The sequence below is a fragment of the Camellia sinensis genome, chromosome 15, assembly GCF_055761805.1.
Source record: "Camellia sinensis isolate YWXY chromosome 15, ASM5576180v1, whole genome shotgun sequence".
NCBI classification, from domain to species: Eukaryota; Viridiplantae; Streptophyta; class Magnoliopsida; order Ericales; family Theaceae; genus Camellia; species Camellia sinensis.
This window is the reverse complement of record NC_138975.1, coordinates 33,309,872-33,330,556: the sequence shown is the minus strand read 5'-3', so window position 1 is coordinate 33,330,556 and position 20,685 is coordinate 33,309,872. Positions and strand designations below refer to the sequence as shown.

The window sequence follows — 20,685 nt, the reverse complement described above, 5'->3', positions numbered from 1 at the left end:
TACTATTGACGTTATGTCGGGAACCCAGCCTATCTCTAAAACACCCTATACAATGGCCCCCGCCGAGCTTAAGGAATTGAAACTGCAACTACAAGAGTTGTTAGACAAGGGTTTTGTTAGGCCGAGCACTTCACCTTGGGGAGCACCCGTATTGTTTGTTAAGAAGAAGGACGGTACACTTCATCTTTGTATTGATTACCGGGAACTAAATAAGGTAACCATTAAGAATAAGTATCCATTGCCGAGGATAGATGATTTGTTTGATCAGTTGTAAGGAGCACGAGTCTTTTCTAAAATTGACCTTAGGTCGGGTTACCATCAACTTAAGGTTAAAGCCGAGGATGTTGAGAAGACCGCTTTTCGAACGAGGTACGGCCACTACGAATTTTTAGTAATGCCTTTTGGAGTGACCAATGCCCCTGCAGCATTTATGGATTTGATGAACAGAGTCTTTAAGCCATATCTAGACGAGTTTGTGGTTGTCTTCATTGATGATATATTGATCTACTCTAAGAGTAAAGCTGAGCATGAGGATCATTTGAGACTTACCTTATGGACTTTGAGAGAACGGAAATTGTATGCTAAGTTTAACAAGTGTGAGTTTTGGCTTTCCACTATTTCATTTTTGGACCATGTGATTGATGGAGAGGGTATTTCGGTCGATCCTAGTAAAATTGAAGCCATTGTGAATTGGCCGAGGCCGACTAATGTGTCCGAGGTTCGTAGTTTTCTGGGATTGGCAGGTTATTACAGGAAGTTTGTGAAGGATTTCTCAAGGGTTGCAATTCCATTGACACAACTGACTAAGAAGGGAGCAGCTTACGAATGGATTAAGGATAACGAATCAGCCTTCCAGGAGTTGAAAACGAGGTTAGTCACAACACCAGTTCTTGTACTACCATCAGGTAATGAAGAATTTCATGTTTATAGTGATGCTTCGCATAAGGGCTTGGGTTGTGTATTAATGCAAGGGGGTAAGGTCATAGCATATGCATCTCGTCAGTTGAAGCCACATGAGAAGAACTATCCTACCCATGATTTAGAACTAGCAGCCGTAGTGTTTGCTTTGAAGATTTGGCGTCACCATTTGTATGGAGCTTCTTGTCAGGTTTTTACAGATCATAAGAGTTTAAAGTACTTGTTCACTCAGAAAGAATTGAATATGAGGCAGAGAAGATGGCTTGAGTTGTTGAAAGACTACGACATGCAAATTCAATATCACCCAGGTAAAGCTAATACCGTAGCCGACGCTTTGAGCAGAAAGATGGTTGGAAATTTGGCCTGCCTAACCACGATCTCAGTGGAGCCGACTATTGTTGAGGAAGTAAAGACAAGACAGATGGAGGATGAATTCTTCAAGAAGGTAGCCGATGAGATTATCACAAACCCGAGATCAGGGTACACCATTGAAAATCAAGTGCTCAAGTTTGAAGGAAGATTGTGTATGGCCGAGGTCCCAGAGTTGAAAAGAAAAATTTTGCAGGAAGCTCATGGTTCCAAATTTGCTGTTCATCTAGGGAACACCAGGATGTATCAGGATGTAAAGCAAACGTTTTGGTGGCCGAATATGAAAGAAGAAATAGCCGAGTTTGTGTCCCAGTGTTTGCATTGTCAACAAGTGAAAGCAGAACATCAAAGGCCAGCAGGGCTTCTCCAACCTTTGCCGATTCCTGAGTGGAAATGGAAACACATCTCCATGGACTTCGTGGTTGGTTTTCCGAAGACACAAAAGGGTATGGATTCGATTTGGGTTATCGTGGATAGACTAACTAAGTCAGCACACTTCTTGCCTGTTAAGACCACCTTCAACGCCGATCAACTTGCTTTATTGTATGTGAATGAGATTGTTAGACTTCATGGAGTGCCGATGTCCATTGTGTCAGACCGAGATCCGAAGTTTGTTTCCAAATTTTGGCAGAGTCTACAAGGAGCTTTCGGAGCCGAGTTGAGGTTTAGCACAGCTTTTCATCCCCAGACTGATGGGCAAATAGAAAGGACAATTTAGACACTTGAAGATATGCTTAGACTATGAGTATTGGACTTCCAAGGAAGTTGGGGCGTACATTTGCCATTGGTGGAATTTACCTACAACAACAGTTATCAAGCTAGCATTGGCATGGCGCCGTATGAAGCATTGTATGGAAGGAAGTGCAGATCGCCGATATGCTGGACCGAGGTAGGAGACAAAGCTATACTTGGTCCCGAGTTAATCCAAGTGACAACCGAGAAGATTAAGCTCATTCAGCAAAGAATCAAAACTGCTCAGAGTCGACAGAAGAGTTATGCCGACCAAAGAAGAAGGGAGTTAGAATTTGAAGTCGGGGATCATGTATTCCTAAAGATTTTGCCGATAAAAGGAGTTACAAGATTCGGGAAGAAGGGTAAGTTAGCACCCCGTTACATCGGACCTTTTGAAGTTCTTGAGAAGGTTAACCTCGCTGCCTACAGACTTGTTTTGCCGCCAGAGTTGAGCCAAGTCCATAATGTGTTTCATATCTCGATGTTGAGAAAGTATATTCGAGATCCACTGCATGTGATCGACTATTTTGGGATTGTAGTTAATGAGGATTTAGGCTACGAAGAGAAGCCAATACGGATTATCAATAGGCAGGTGAAACAATTGAGAAGTAAGGCGATACCAATGGTGAAAGTTGACTGGAAGGAGCATTACGGTGAAGATGCTACTTGGGAAATGGAAGAGGAAATGAAAGTCCGACATCCAGAATTGTTTCTGGAACAAGGTAACTCAAGTTTGGGGACCAAACTTCTTTAAGGGGGGTAGGATATAACAACCCTCACCCCAACTTAGTTGTACTTGCATACGTTTATGTATGATCTTGTCTTGTCATGTTGCATTTGCAAATCTTGCCTTGCTTTGCTTGAGTGTTGCTCGCATACTTTGTCCTTGCCTGGTGTGTTGCCGAGGTCGTCCTTAGCCTAGTCACCTTTGAACCCCTTTTACACTTAGCAGTACCTTGGAATCACTTTGGTTGACCTCCATCTTCGCCCTGGCATATTGGCCGAGATGTCACTATCTAGGCCAAGGTGTGCAGCACCAAGGCCGAGATGTGTATTATCTAGGCCGAGATGTTGTCCTTGCACCTAAGTGATCTTGTTCCTGGATTGGTATGACCTAGACCGAGGTGTGGCACATCTAGGCCAAGGTGTGGCACAGCTTAGTCAAGTGTTGTCCTCCCAAGCCGATGTCACTATTACCCTACTTGCCGAAGCTTTGTCCTTAGCCGAGATCATCACTTGCTGGAGTGCTCTTACTGTCTAAGCTTGTTGAACACACTTTGTCATAGTCTTGTCTTGTCAAGTCAGTCACCTTTTGGTGAGGAACCAATCAGCTAATGCCACGTGTCCCGGCAGAGGGTTAAGTCTGTGACTGTTGAGAAAACATATCATTTTGTATCAAATCGTGCCTTTTAGAGAGAGAAGCTCTAGGGAGAAGAGGAAGAAGTTTTGAGTGAGAGAGTAGACTTCCAAGCTTGATCGTTGGAGTTTGAACCGTTAGGTTCGAGTTTTGAGGTTAGAATCTTAATCTACTCTTGTTGTTTTTATTGATCATCCAGTTGCATTGCACGATCGAATCTGTTCTGCATGCCATGCATTGATTTAAAGTTAGTTTTAGAAAGAGAAGATAGTGTTCATGAAGAAAAGTCTTGTTTTGATCCGAAAGTTTGTATCAAGAACCATGTTTTTGTGTTTGTCTTCTAAAGATCTTCAAGTATGGGCACCCAAGTCCATGTTTTCGAACTCATAGCATGAAATCTCAGATTTTTGTAATAACAAGCCATGATTTAAGCATGCATGTTCTTCATCTTCTTCATCTTCCTGTTCGTTATGTTCTTCAAAGGGAAACCCAGATTTTCCCGACTTCACTTTTGAATGTGGCCGTCGGGACCACACCTCGGCGAGAAGGTGTGGGACCTCGGCCAAGACCTGGTTGGTGCCCAGCATGTTTTCCCGTGATGAGAAACAGTGGTTGTGTGGTTCGATTTAGTTTTGAAGAATGCCGGGATCATTGCATTCATGTAAAGCTTGTTTTGAGAATGCATTTCATATCCATCTTTGAGCATCTCTTCTTGTCTACTTGAAGTTCCTTCAGTAGTATTTGCCATGTGATTATAGGTCTTTGATCTTTGCCTTGAGCCTACACCCGAAGAACTATGTGAGTGGTATTTTTAATAAAGCTATGTTATCATGTTTTGATAAGCTTTGCTTTGCTTTGTTTTGAAAAGTATTTGATCAAGCATGAATGATTATCCCTATTTTTTGTATCAAGTATTAGCTTTGTTTTGGATGACATTCTTGGAAAGTCCTTTTTGCTGGGGGACTCTAAACTTTTGCAGTACAAGTCCTTTTCGTGTTAGAGGACTTTAAGCCTTTGTAACATAGGTCCTTTGTGCTAGAGGACTCTAAACTTTTGTAGCACTCTTGTTTGAGATATCTCTCTTGCCACCGACGGCCTTGTGCGGGTGGGTTTGTTTAATCAATTCCGGGTCGATTATTCCCTTGTTTTGCCACTGACGGTTTACCGCGTGGGTTTGTTGTTCAGTATGTCATCATTTTGAAATATGTTGATGCTAGTAAGCATCTCTTGGAACTTTGAAAGATTTGATGGATGATCTTGGTTCATCCTTGATTTGTATAAGTTATGATATTTATTGTTTTGAGAAGACTTCGGCTATTATTCATGCAAACCTTTATTACTTGTACCATTCACTGAGTATCCAAGTTCACCCTCTTTATATATATATATATATGTAGGAGATGAGCAGGACGGCGGCGATGCCTAGATGTGTTTTACAAGCTTGTTTTGGATTCATGTTATGTCGGTTCGATTAGTTTTTATGTCGGCAATCTTGAAGATTATGCTTCTCGACTTGTAATACTTGTATTTTGCATACGTCGGCTTGAGAAGCCTTTTGATCAAGATGTAACGTGTTTTTGTTTATTAATCAACCGATTGTAAAATCATATTATGTATGTCATTTCATTTGATCTATGCACAGCTCTTTTGGACCACTTGGATTTTAATTTACTACTTCCGCATTTGTAAGCCCCTTATTTATACTCTGTGTGTGTGTGAATCCTCGTAAGAGGCCTTGCTAATCTCAGATTACCGGCCATCATGACATCATCCTACTAGGGGCTATTTGGGTCGTGACATTTCATCTAAGGATGCTGTTTTTGGCGAGTATGGCAAGTCAACAATGGCTGTGCAATTGTTCTCCAATGGTGGTCCACAAAGAAATGGATTTCCCTCATAACTGCTCGCTTCAAAGGTCCCAAACTGTGCCTTCCTGTGTAATATTTTACCAGATAAATTGTTGTGAGCCACAATGAACACTGCCAAAAAAATTAGATTGATTAGATTTGTTGGGATGTTTCTGCTCAAATTGTTGTAAGAAAGGTCCAAACTTTCTATTTGAGTAAGGTTTGAGAAGGTCTTCGGGATGGGTCCAATCAAGAGATTGTGAGACAAGTTCAGTGCACGAACACTACTTAACTTCCCTAGTTCAAAAGGTATTTCGCCTGTTAGTTTGTTACATGACAAATCCAATCCAGACATGAAGTTAAGGATGCTGCCAGCCTGGTAGGAGTTAGTCCTACTCTTAGTAATAAACTCAACTTCATCTACTTTATCATATGTGCCATCGGGGCCACCAATCTCAAAGACCATATCTAGATGTGGAAGTAGGACATTTTCATACACATAGAAGATATGCCTAGTGCTGTAAAATTCTAAAGGTGTTTGAGCGAAAGCAAGATCAGTAGCCCCTATTGCCCCAAATGTGATATTACTTAAACAACTTGGTATAGACCCCGTAAAAGAGTTTTTGGAAAGATCCATCAAGCTTATCTTATTCAGTTGGCACAGTTGTGTTGGAATGGAACCACCCAATTGGTTTCCTCTCAATATAAGAATGCTAAGGTTGGCAAGTAACCTAATGGACAGGGGAATGCTGCCAGACAAGTTGTTGTCACTAACATCCAATGTCACAAGTTTTGATAAATTAATAAGTGCTTCTGGAATGAATTTCGTAAAATGGTTCCCTTGCAAATGCACATGCTCCACGACTCCCAAGTTTGGGTTTGAGCAAGAAGTAAGTGTTCCCAAAAATGAGTTATGAGAGATGTCCATGAACACATTTGGAATCAGTGCACATGGGAACTGACCATTAAATGCATTATTTCGCATGATCAATGTTGTCAAACGTATCATGTTATTCATCGAGTCTAGAATCTTACCTGACATGTTGTTGTTGCTAATATCCAACATAGAAAGTTTAGACAAATTGAAGACCACATTTGTCAGAGGCCCTGTGAACTGATTATCGTTCAATCGTAAATACTCTATCTGAGTCAATTTGAAGTCATCTGAAAACATTTGGCCATAAAATTTGTTATTTGATAACGCTAAAGAACGTAGAGATCTGCAATTTCTGACTAACTGCTTCGGTACTTCTCCTGAAAGATTATTACTGGATAAATCTAGAACCTCCAAAATTCTCATCTTACCATTTGAGGATGGGATACTACCTCCAAAAGCATTCCAGGATAGGTTTATGTGTATAAGATATGGAACCATCTCCCCCATATTAAGTTGAATATGCCCAATTAATTGATTGTCTGAAACATCCATCCAACAAGTATAAGAATTGTAATATGGCGACAAATGAAATTCACCAACAAAAGAGTTATTCCGCAGACTTAAATATTCCAGTTTCGTATTGTTCACAAGTAGCCAGTTTGGGAATGAACCTTCCAAGTTGTTGTGGGAGAGATCAATAAAACTTAGTGTGTTCTGGTGAAGAAGAAACTTCGGAAAATCACCAGAGTGCTTGTTCAGATTACAGTTTGGTAGCACAAAGACCTTCAACTGAAACATGGGTAACCAATCTTTATATTCAGTTTCCACCTCAAATTTGTCATTATCACTTTTAATTGCAACCACCTCAAGCTTGGAATGGTTCACAAATGAGCTAAATGAGAATAATCCCTCAAAACGATTATGCCTAAGATCAATGTACTCTAGGGAATTAAGGCTGCCCAGCAGAGATGATAAATGGTTTCCTGTGAATTCGTTACCAGAAACATCAAACAACCTGAGAGATGTCAAATTGCTTAGGCATGAAGGAAGGATTCCTTCAATGTGGTTATAGCTGAGGTCGAGCTCTTCAAGTTTCTTCAGTTCACATAAACCTGCAAAAGCAACAATTTTATGTAATGGCCATCTCACTGGTCATGCTAGAAGAAATTTATATGCTACTCTTTAAAATGTTTGCTATTATAAGAAATTGACTACCTCTTAAGAGAAAAGGTAATGATAGTTCAAAGTTTTCATCAATGATGAACAAATTAAACAAGCACAAAGCAATGAACTTAAATAATAATAATAATAAATAAATAAATAAATAAATAAAACCCAGCAAATTAGCATCTTTATTTAAATTTCTTTTTGTCTGGCTTTTAGTTTGTAACAACTACATTAACAAACCATCATGGTAGATTTTTACCTTGAATGGGTAAAGAACCATTAAATTTATTTGAATTCAAATATAAAGCTTTCAGAGAAGATGCCCCTATGAATGGAGGAACACTCCCATAGAAACCATTCTGTTGCAAATCCAAGATCTTCAGATGGTAGAAAGATGCCAAACCTGCCAAAACATATAATAAAAGATAAATGATGCCAAAAGAACGTACAAAAATAACAGAGCTCAAAAATGATCTTAAGATTAGAAAAATAATAATAAAGACGATGAATTGACTTCCATTTGAAAACAAATTAACAATGTAACTTAAAATGAAAAATTTCTTGCCTTCTATTGGCAATGTTCCATTGAGCTGATTCCATGAGAGGATGAGGACCTCCAAATTGCTAACATTTTAAGTCAGTTCTGTTACCAAAGTGAAGGGACAATATGTTAAATACATTGAAACAAAGAAAATAGAGATGAACAGAATTGGATTTGATGTTGCAATGCAACCTGCATTTATGAGCACCTCGATTACCAAATTGAAGGGACAATATAAATATACTAGCGTATGCCCAACACTATTTAAATTTACTTTTTTATTTGATAAAATCACAAATTTATTATAAAATTTTGGAGTTCTCACAAAACTCCTCACAAAAACTCACTTTTGCTTATATAATATATAGCTAGATAGATAGATATGCCTAATATACATACAATTTCCACAGGCATACGTACAATATTGCTTTTGCTTATATAATTATACGAAAATTGTACGTGTATCCATAATGTTCTAGTGTATTACGGCCATACATACATTGTATGGAAATATGTATAAAATATATTAAACAAAAAGGAAAAAATAAAAAAATAAACAAATAGAGAGAAAAATAAAAACGGGAGAAAATAAAAAAATGAAAAGAAAAAAGGGAGGAATGTTGCATCATGAGATCATGGAAGGATGGATGAGAAAAGGAAAAAGTAAGAGAGAGAGAAGCAAAAAAGTAGAAAATATATTTGTAGAATATTTTTTGAGGAAATATATCTTAGCCATTATTTTATAATTTGAACAGATCTGAGCAATCCAAATATCCTAATAGGACAAAAATATGTTGAAGATTCAAAAACCGTCCTAATTTATTAAAATATGTTGAAGATTCATATAAGGTCTAAATTTATGAAGTCTATTAGGTATTCAGTATATTTAAAAATAATAATTAATTGCTCAAATTCATTTAATTTGTGGACTGTAAAATTCATTAATTTAATCTTCACTACACACAGTAAAATCTGGCTCCTAATTCAGGGATGGTAGACTTTTCCATATAATATGAATAAAAATAAGTGAACAAAAAGGAGAAAAAAAAAAAAAAAACAAATAGAGAGAAAAATAAAAATGGGAGAAAACAAAAAAACAAAAAGAAAAGAGAGAGGGTGGTGGGATCATGGGATCATGGAAGGATGGATGAGAAAAGGAAAAAAGTAAGAGAGAGAAGCAGGGAAATAGAAAATGTACATGTAGGAGAATAAGGAATGGATCACATCATTTATCTAATTCTTATGTGAATACGGGACAGAAGGAATAAGTTAACCGACCTTGAACCTTCAATTAATCCAAAACAAAGTTAGGATAAATTACATTGAGCTCTCTAAAAATTTAAAGTACTACTCCATAGTTGCATGTTTTGTGCAACCATGCCTGATGCTATTGTTCTTCTTCTTCTGTTATGAAAAACAAAGAACCTACTTTTATGAAATGTTTCAGGATATACTCAATTTATGGGCAGTTGAGACCTATAACCATAAATAAATTCAAGAACAGAGAGAGAGAGAGAGAGATCCATTGATACATTGCATCATAATCTTTGTTGAAAGAGAAAACACGGGAAGGGAAGGGAGGGTGGCAGTGGGTTCACATGGATTCACATACTGACACTATTGCCCATTGTGTCAACAGTAGTAGGACATTGAGTTAGTGAGTTTACAGCAATTTACAAATGTCCCTTTCAAAGAAAATGACCCATTTCCAAGGAGAACACACTCAACAAAACCACCACCCACCCTGCCCCATCATTTTGTTCTCTTCTCTCTTCCAATAATCCCATCTCTTTGGCTTCTTCCCTCTTTTCGTGTTTCTGTTTCCATTCTTATCTCTCTCTCTCTCTTTCTCTCTCTCTCTCTCTCTCTCTCTCTCTCTCTCTCTTCTATTCATTTAGACTCTGTTTAGATCATGAATTAGATAAATGAATTTGATTTTTGAGAAATTCTCTCTACAATCTAAAAGATCAATGGCTATTTACTATGAAAATTTATCTAAATTTCTTCTTCAAACTTACAAATATTAAAAAGAAAACAGAATATTTTCACAAACATAATCAAGTTAAGAATATTTTGACAACCATAATCAATTCTCTCTGCAATCTAAAAGATCAATGACACTTCATACATACTACTACTACAAGACATTGCCATAGTTTTTGTGGCAAATTGCTTGATTCACCCCAAGCATTGCCCTAAGTTTTAATTTCAATCACATTTCAATAACAATGCCCTAATTTTCAGCATTTCCTATATGATTTCTGTGTGTTTTCACACACATATATATATATATATATATATATGTGTGTGTGTGTGTGTGTGTGTGTAAATAGAGACAGAGAGAAAGAGAGGGAAATCGAGAGGGAGATATAGAGAGAGGGAGAGACAGATGCGAAATGGAGGATATACCTAGAAGGGAGTTCAGGGGATGATCCAGCAAGCCTTGCGATGATGGCGATGGAGACAAAGCTATAGAGAAGAGGGCAGAGGTGTGAGTGAGACCCAGTGACAGAGACGTGAGTGTACCAGTGTATAATCGAGTATATATAGAATCAAGGTTGTGTATATATGATTTGTGTGTGTACATGTATGTGTGTGTGTGTAAATAGCGAGAGTAAGAAAGAGGGAAACCGAGAGGCCTCTATGAGAAGGAGGCAGAATTCGAGAGGGAGATACAGAGAGATAAAGAGAGAGAGAGAGAGGCGACATGGAGGACATCCCTGGGAGGGAGTTCGGGGGATGATCCAACAAGCCTTGCAGTGATGGCGATGGAGACAAAGCAGAATCAGATGCAGGAGTGCAAGAGGGAGGGAAATGAACTACTTTTGCAATAAAAATAAAACAAACAAATATTTATTACCGACCAAAATTAATTTTCGTTGCTAATAAATTTAAGACAAATCTAATATTCCCTCCAAAATTTTGTGGCACGTTTGGCTACTGAATTATAGTCAGTATATAATTAATCATTAGCAACCAAAATTGAAATAGTCGCCAAAACCCAATCATTTCCACGACTAACACACAATTAGTAGCCAAAAATTAAATAAATACAAATTAAAAAAATTATAATAGCCAAAAGACTCTGCAATTCGCGACGAACATCATATTTAGTCGCCGAAAATTATATTTTCAACAACTAACACGTAGTTAGTCGCCAAAAGTGAAGACAATTCCCACTACAGATTATTTTAGTAGCGAAATAGCAGACTTTTACCAAACAAAAAAGTTTAGTAGCTAATAAGTGACCATTTGGCAACCAAATATTGTTTGGTAGCTAATGTGTGAACCATTGGCAACCAACAAATTTTTAGTAGCTAATGTGTACCCCTTTGGCGACTAAATTTAGTTTAGTCGGCAAAATTAGTCACATAATCTGTTTATTGTTGTAGTGACAGTTAACCCATAATGACATGACAAATAGGTTATCTCCTTCAAATCATAAATAATTAAAAATATATAAATTATGTCTTCTATGATTAAATTTGTGATAAATAAAAAATTAACACATAATTTATCATATTATTGTGAATTTTAATACATTAAGGCCTATTTTAAAAATTAATTTTTAATATTTTTTTTATAAAAGTACATTTTTTGACTTTTTAACTATTTTAATCAAAATAACCCAAAATTGTGTTTGGTTTATGAATTTGAATAGAAATTTAGAAAATAAAAAAAATAAGTAAAATATAATTACATTCATACAACTTTTCTTTTCCTATTTTTAAATCTTTACTTAAATTTATGAACCAAACATTTTTTATTTTTATTTTTTTGGTACAAGAAAATCCTCACATCCTCCTGCAGATCCAAGGCAACACTCGTGGCGAAAACACCAAGGTGTCCTGTTGTTCATTCCAAACCAAAAACTATAACATGGGAGCTTGCATCGACCCCTCAACACAAGTTCCGTTTTAGACTTGCGTAGTGGGGGAAAATTGAACCCACACTAAATACTATGTTGATAGCAACTTGAGTGTTACTTAAATTTGTGATATTGACCAAAGTCCATATCCACTTTTGTTGACCTTATTCATAGTTTGGTATGCAAAAAGCATAGGTTTCTCATCGTGGAAAAATTTAGGATAAATGATAAATTGAACCATTAGTCTATGTTGGATAAATTACATCATTAATTTAGGTAATTTAAGTGAAGAGTCACTTTAGTTATCGAAGTTCTAATTTAAATAACTTGAATGCTACAATTTCAATTTTATTGAAGTGTAATTCCTCCATCACTTATTGTTAAAATTTTGAATGGAAAAACTATGTACAAATTAGAGAAACCAAAATGAAATTCTAAACAAACTATAGGGATCATCGATGTAATAAATAAGTTACACCAGTGGTCGCTATAGTTTTATTTGAATTTCACTTTGATTCCTTTAGTTTTGTACACGATTTTTTTCCATTCAAAATGTTAACAATCCATGACAGAGAGAGACTATATTTCAACAAAATTAAAAATGTAGATTAAAACTGCGAAGATCAAAATAAAATTTCGCTCAAACTAAAAGAACCAGTCGTATAATTTACCCAAAAATTTGCTGCCTTGTCCAGGAGATTAATGTTTTGGGACCAGTCGTATACTGAAAAATTGTATAGTTACATACACAATAAATCTGCACATATAGATTACTAAACGACTACATAAGTTGTAAATGTAGAATGTAAGTTTTGAAGCGTTATTATTATTTTGTAATGTTGTGATAGCTCTATGTTGTACTGTATCTTTCAGTTAATATATTGTTGCAGTTATGTTTTCCTCAAAAAAGTTGTGAGTGTAATAAATAAATAAATCATTTGACAATCAAACATGCTGATTTTTATTAGTATGCCTGGAGCGTAACTTACCGTCTCAGATTTGGGTTAAGAATGGAGTGTGATGAAAATTAAAAGGGTGTATTATGGGGGCCATGTGCAAAACGCATCTAAATCACATATTAGTATTTCTAAGTAATTTTTGAGTAAATTTTTCTAAATTTGTAATATTGCTCTATTTTTATTAGATGTTGAAATAGAACGCTGTATATTTTACCACAAAATGTAAAGTGAAGTACTAGATCATCCTATATAGAGTATATCCCGAAGTACTCCTATGGCCAATCTTTTCCTTCTACCTTTTCAAATCCATGATCTAAACATACCTTAAATGGAATGCCATACTTACCACCCGTTACAAAATAACATGACACCTCCTAAAGCACCATGTAAAGTAAAGTACGTAAATTTTCTTCTTGGTTCGCATAACACTCTGCAAAATTTCCAGATTCTACATACTTTTAGGACCCTACTGCAATAGTCAGCAAGCTCTGCAAAATTTCGAGAAATAACAGAGGTGTCAGAGAATCAATTTGGGTTTATGCCTGGTAGGTCAACAATGGAAGCGATCTATCTTTTAAGGAGAGTAATAGAAAAGTATAAAGAAAAGAAAAGAGACATTCATATGGTGTTTATCGACCTTGAGAAAGCATATGATAGAGTGCCCCGGGATATAATATGGTGGGTGTTGGAGAAGAAATGGGTGACAAAAGATTATATTGACGTGACTAGGGACATGTATGAAGGGGTGGTGACCACTATTAGATCGCCAGCTGTAGAGACAAATGAATTTCCTATCACTGTAGGGTTACACCAAGGATCTACCTTAAGTCCTTATCTTTTTGCTTTACTTATGGACGAGTTGACGAGAAATATTCAGGATGACGTGCCATGGTGTATGCTTTTTGCAAACGATATTGTGCTAGTGGATGAGACTAGAGAAGGAGTTAATACAAAGTTGGAGATTTGGAGAACAGCTCTTGAATCTAAAGGATTTCGGATAAGTAGAACTAAGACAGAGTACATGGAGTGTAAATTTAGTAATAGTAACAATGAAAGCAAAGGAGAAGTGAAGATTGAGAACCAAGAACTGCCTAAGAGTGAACATTTTCGTTATTTAGGGTCGATTATCACAACAATAGGAGAGATTGATGCAGATGTGTCCCATAGGATTAAGGCGGAATGGTGTAAGTGGAGAAGTACATCTGGGGTATTGTGCGATAAACGAATACCCACTAGACTAAAAGGTAAGTTCTATAGAACGGCTATTAGACCAGCTATGTTGTATGGGACGGAGTGTTGGGTAACCAAGAAACAACATGTAGATAAGATGAGTGTGGCTGAGATGAGGATGCTAAGGTAGATGTGTGGTAAGACTAGACAAGACAAAATTAGGAATGAGTGTATTCGGGAATGGATAGGAGTAGTACCGATAGAAGATAAGTTGAAAGAAAATCAATTGAGATGGTTAGGTCATATTCAACGGAGACCAACAGAGGCAGTAGTGAAGAGATGCGATGCTGTAACGGTAGATGGAAGTGTTAGGGAACGGGGTAGGCCTAGATTAACATTGGCTAGCGTTATAAATAGAGATATGAATCTACTTAATTTGACTAATGAAATGGCCTTTGATAGGGCCGTGTGGAGAAGAAGAATTCATGTAGCCGACCCCATTTGATGGGACGTAAGGCTTTGCTTGGTTTGGTTTGGTTTGGTTCGGTTTAGCAATATTTCCAATTAAAGCATGAAATGAAATGAAAAATAAGTAACCAATAATGGTTACTAATTCACTGTTCTTCATTCATAAGCAGCACGAAGCTAGCACTGTTACAACATTTGCCATACTAGTCCATGCAAACAAACAATAGCTAATAATACAAAAGGCCTAATAGCTTGTAAAAAGTATCAGAAACAAAATAATAGCTATTACACAACATTTGCCATACTTCTCCATGGAAACAAATCATTGCTAATTATATAGAAGTCTTAATAGCTTGTGAAGAGTATCATAAACAAAATAATAACTAGCATACATACCTCCCTCAATTAGATAAAACCACCTTTCTCGCTAGTATGGGTTGATGTAAAGGGGAGTAGCGAATCCAAACAAGAAAGTGATGCATGTTCCAACAAAACTTGCTTAAATACAATTGGATCGATATCATACCATTTCCCCTCAGTTTCATTTGAGGATGTTGTTGTTGGCGAATAAACAATGGTTGTTCAATTTTTCTCCGATGGCGGTCCACAAAGAAATAAATTTCTCTCATAACTTCACGCTTTGAAAGTCCCAAACTGTGATTTCCCGCCTGGTATTTTACCCAATAAATTATTGTGAGCCACAATGAATCTATCTTTCTGTCTTTTGTTTCAGAAACTAATTAGTTTAGGCAACTATATATGTCGGATGTGTAGGGAAAGAGAGAGAAACATATGCGTTGACCAAGAAATTTCAGCAAAATCAACAGTTTGTTTAGTGGTAAGAGTGGAGGTAAAGGTGGACAATGATGGTGGTGGGGATGGAGACAAAGGTGGAAGCTATTGCTGCTACTGTCATTGTGAAGCCTCTGTATTGACCATACCCTATTGAACCTCTCAAGAGATGGAACCCTTTGTCCACCAACATCCATAACTACTATAACCCAAATCACACACCGTTACCCAACACCGCTGACAATTGTTTCAACACCAATTACTGTGAAATCCTCTTCTTCCATCATGAACCGCAAAACCCTTTCTTCCATCGACAATTTTGAATCACATAAGAAATGGTTAACAGGGCTGCAAATGAACTAAGCTATTCACGAACAGGCTCGGTTCGGCTCGAGATGAGCTCGAGCTCGAATATTAGGCTTATTTAGTAAATAAACCGAATTTGAGCTCAAATAAATTTGGCTTGTTTACCTTTGTTTAAATTATATAATAAATATATTATTTATATATTAAATAATATAAATAATATTAAAAAAAATCTTATCGAGCTGAGTTGAGCTTGAGCTCGATCTCAATAAACGAGCAATCAAACTCGAACTTAGCAAAGTTTGACTCGGCTCATTTGCAACCCTAGTTATAGATAGGAGGCAGTGATGATTTGGCAATAGAATCATGCTCCATTGTAGAGGGCGGGATGAGGCTCTATAGGATATGTAAATGTTAGCCACCTATAATGGATGGGGAGTAGAAGGAAAATGATGGAAGATAAAGGTTGATTTAGGAGAAGAGAATGAAGAGAACGGAGTGGTGAGGAAAAGAAAAATGGGGGTTAAAAATGGTATTTTGTGAAGTTTAGTTGCTGACATAAAAAAAAAAAAAAAAAAAAAAGGGTCTTAGACTGGCTTAACGGCTCACTAATGGGATGGATATTTTGCAATGCAATTTTAAACCTTCAGAGAGGGGAATATAATTTTTTAAATTTCAAGAGGGAAATTGTATTAGATACAAACCTCAAGCAATATCAATGTAATTTATCCAAAAAAAAAAAAAACCTCCAAACGAGGCTACACCTCTTGAAATTTGTTTAAAATACAAGTTGTCCCTATGGTTTTAGAAATTACATGTACTCCCTTGTTAGAATTTTTTATTTAACATAATTAATTAGAAAAAATAAAATTTATAACTACTCTCCTAGATAATAATAAAATTACTTGACTTATTAATTAAAATATAGTTATGATATTATTAAAAATTATTAACTGAATTCATAATTTATTAATAAAATGAGTCATCTGTTATTTGATTAGATCATAGGAGACAATTTATATTTTAAGCAAATCTTATATGGTGTATTTGTAATTTATCTATTTTTGTTTGAAGTGAGTTTTTTATTTTTATTTTTTTATGAGATGAAAAAAAAAGCAGTTAAGCATTTGTTTAATTTTGAATTTTTAAATACATTTTTTGAGTTTTCTATTTTTTTTATATTTCGTTGTCTTGATTTTTTTTTTCTATTTTAAATGTATCGTATAAAATTTTGATTAAAATATAAAAAAAATTACTAAAAATACAAAAATATTAAGCACAAAAAATTCAAAAAGTCAAAAATTGTATTTGAAAACTCAAAATCCAAAAAGACTTGTTTTGGAAATGACATGTTTCTCCATTTGTTTGGGTATAAAATATTTTCCGTATTTTCAGTCGTTTGGTATAACGGAAAACAAAACTTAATGGAAAACATTTTTTTATGATCAGTGGAAGACAAGCTTATTTGGGCGGAAATTTTTTTCACTTTTAAAAGACGAAAAATTTTATTCGTGCCATTACATTACCACCACTACCATCGTCTCTTCCACCACCATGGCCACAACCACCGTCGCCGCCGCCACTGCCACTACCATCTCTACCTCATTATTACGATTACTACTATCACCACCATCATACCTCTATTACCGCCACCGCCACCCCTATTGCCGCTCCATGGCCACCGCCGCCACCGCTGCCGTCGCCACCACCACTACTTTCACTTCTAGCTTGCTGCCACCACTACCACCGCCAGTAATGCAACCATTAGTACATTAATTTCAAGAATGCAACCAAACATAAGAAAACGTTTTCTATGGATAATATTTTCTAAAAAAAAGTCTTTTTATAGTAAATATTTTTCGTCGAAACAAACGGAGTGTAGTTTTAGTAGAAAAATATAAATAATTGAAATATATGATTATTTTTTAGTCAATCTTTAAAATTGTTTTTTAGTATTTTTTAATCTTTTAATTTTTGACCTTTTTTAATTCTAAAATCTGTTTGAGTTGGAATTTTCAAAAATAAATTTCTGAATTTTTATTCCATATATTTTTATTTTTAGTGAATTTTTAAAAACATTTTGAGTCATTTTTTTTTTTAAATTCACTTGATCTTCATATACTTAAAAACTAAAAATTTGTGAAAATTCTTTTTAAAAATTTATTTAATACAAAAAATAACTAAATAAAAAGTACAAAAATTCAGATATTTTCATAATTTGTTGTTTTGAATGCACAACAATGCAGGGAAGTACGGCATGGTAAAAAAAAAAAAGGGAGGGGGGAGGGGGGAATTCTTGCTTAGAATCGACGATTGTGCTTAGGGGCATTCGGTTTGGATTAGTTTGGGATGAAATTAGTTTGGATTAGTTTGTGATGAAATGAAAATCAATTCATTGTTTACGGTTTCATAAAAATTAGAACCATTAAATGTTAGGCTTAGGGACACCAAGGAAATAATCAACAAGCAATCACACATACAAATGAGACATAAATATTTACGTGATTCAGCCCAATGCCTAGGTCCACAGACAGAAATGAGAATTTTTCTAAAATAGAGCAAATACAAAGCAGAATAGGAGAAACACTCTCACTCAACTCACAACTCTTTGTCTCTCAAATTTCTGATGATACAATTCACCCTCTCCCTATTATACACAAAGATGAGAGAGAGAAAGAGAGAGAGAGAGAGAGAGAGAGGGGGGGATAAACCCACCAAAATTTCTAGCATCTGTTGGTGAGAGTCAATAATGGCAACAATGTGACGAGAAGGGAGAGATGCTCAGCTCAGACTTCCTTTACTTGTGGTGGAAGTCGTCATACGCCACTCTTCGCTTTGCATGCATGTGAGTTGGAACTAACAATTCTCCCCCTCTATACCCACATGTATAACTAACTTCTCACTTGAAGTCCATCCCAACAATGTCTTTGCAAATTTTGAGTTTAACTCTCGTGACCACCTTGGTAAGCATGTCAGCTAGATTCTTATTTGTATGGATTTTGATCAGTTCCAATAACTGATTTGCCATCACTTCGTGTATCCAATGATACCGAACATCAATGTGCTTCGTGCGAGAATGGTACATAGAATTCTTGCCAAGGTTTATGGCACTCTGGCTATCACAATGTACCGTGAACTTTTCTTGCTTTAGTCCCAACTCTTGGAGAAACCACTTTAACCACAACATTTCTTTCCCAACTTTTGCTGCGTCAATATACTCTGCCTCAATTGTGGATAAAGCAACACACTTTTGCAGCTTGGACTGCCAAGACACAGCTCCCCCTGCGAAAGTGAACATAAATCCTGATGTAGATTTCCTACCATCAAAATCTCCCGCCATATCTGAATCCGTATAGCCTTCCAAGACTAGTTTAGCATCTCTAAAGCACAAACACATTTTTGTTGTACCCTTGAGGTACCTTAGAATCCACTTGACTGCTTCCCAATGCTCTTTCCCTGGATTGGAAAGGAATCTGCTTACTACTCCAATAGAATGAACAATATCTGGTCAGGTGGTCACCATTGCATACATTAAACTCCCTACAGTGGATGAGTAGGGAATAGCCTTCATCTCTTCTCTTTCTTTTGTAGAGGAGGGACAAGAATTCTTGCTCAGTTTGAAATGATTAGCCAACAAAGTACTGACTGGCTTGGCATCTTTCATGTTGAACTTTTCAAGCACACGTTCAACATACTTCTCTTGTGACAACCACAACTTCTTGGCTTCCCTGTCACGCATAATTTTCATGCCCAAATTTGTTGTGCAGGGCCTAGATTCTTCATATCAAAGGACCGTGATAATTCCTTCTTCAGTGATCTAATTGCTGTGGCATCTTGTCCAACAATCAGCATGTCATCAACATAGAGCATGAGTATGATGAAGTTTCCACTAGAAATTTCCTGATGTATACACATTGGTTTGCAACAGTTCTCTTATACTCATGGCCCACCATGAATGAGTCAAACTTCTTGTACCACTGTCTTGGCACTTGTTTGAGGCCTTAGAAACTCTTCTTCAATCTGCAGATTAAGTTTTCTTTCCCTTTGACTTCCAAACCTTCTGGCTGCTCCATGTAAATTTCTTCCTTTAGATCACCATGGAGAAATGCCATCTTTATATCCATCTGTTCAAGTTCTAAATTCAAATTGGCCACTAGTCCCAAAACTTCTCGAATGGATGTCATCTTTACAACTGGAAAAAGGATTTCATCAAAATCAATACCTTTCTTCTACTGAAAACTTTGATAACCAATTGAGCCTTATATTTGACTAGCGCTCTGCTGCCATCTTTCTTCAACTTGAGCACCCACTTGTTCTTCAGTGCTTTTCGACCTTGGGGAAGTTTTACCAAATCATAAGGCTGATTTTTCTACAAGGATTACATCTCTTCTTTCATAGCTTGCTACTAAATACTCTTCTCCTTACGATTCTGAGCTTCTTGAAAACCTTCTAGCTCCCCCTCATAAGTAAGCAAAATATACTTAGAAGCAGGGCATTTTGACGACGACTTAGACTCTCTTGTTGATCTTCATAACTATGGACCAATAGTCTCTGGCGGAGAGGGTTATGGCTCCCCTTGCTCAACACCCTTTTCTTCTGGATCTTCTTTTTCTGGAAATCCATCCTGCAACTCTACATCATTGGTTGCATGCTGCGGTAGCTCTTCTTCATTAGTTGCATGCTGTGATGGTGCAGGATTCAGAACAATTTCTGAAATATTATCAACTTTGGGTTTGGCTGGTTGCCCAAAGTCTTCTGAGGTTTGGCCTTCTTGAAACACCATATCTCGTCTTCGAATGATTTTCTTATTTTTCGGATCCCATAATCTGTATCCAAACTCTTCATCTCCATAGCCAATAAAAATGCACGGAGTAGCTTTATCATCCAGCTCCTGCTTGTGCTCCTTAGATACATGTGCAAATGCTTTGCACCCAAACACTCTCAAATAAGAGTAAAAAATCTCCCTTCCAGACCATACTTTTTCTGAAATCTCAAAATTCAGTGGAACTGATGGCGATCTGTTGATCAAATAGCAAGCAACACGAACAACTTATCCCCAAAATGGCTTTGGCAGCTTTGCCATTTTGAGCATACATCTGACCTTCTCTACAATGGTTCGGTTCATTCTCTCGGCTACACCATTGTGTTGTGGGGTTCCAGGAACAGTCTTCTCATATTGGATGCCGCTAGTAGAACAGTAGGCTTCAAACTCCTTTAACGTGTACTTGCCTTTATTGTCTGTTCGGAGACACTTTAGCTTCTACCTAGTCCTCCTTTCCACCATAGCATGGAATGTCTAAAAATGCTGGAACAC

At 36.6% G+C, this 20,685-nt stretch overlaps 1 protein-coding gene across 1 annotated transcript; it reads right to left on the bottom strand.

Annotated features, from left to right (window-relative positions):
• Window positions 1-5,158: 5,158 nt before the first annotated feature.
• On the bottom strand, window positions 5,159-19,110 carry LOC114298599 (receptor like protein 21-like). The gene is made up of 6 exons (XM_082908145.1): window positions 18,916-19,110; window positions 17,010-17,111; window positions 7,833-7,891; window positions 7,527-7,741; window positions 6,697-7,212; window positions 5,159-6,639 (listed from the first exon to the last, which is right to left on the bottom strand). The coding sequence occupies exons 1-6, from the start codon at window positions 19,108-19,110 to the stop codon at window positions 5,159-5,161; spliced, it is 2,568 nt and encodes an 855-aa protein (XP_082764271.1).
• Between the last annotated feature and the right edge of the window lie 1,575 nt (window positions 19,111-20,685).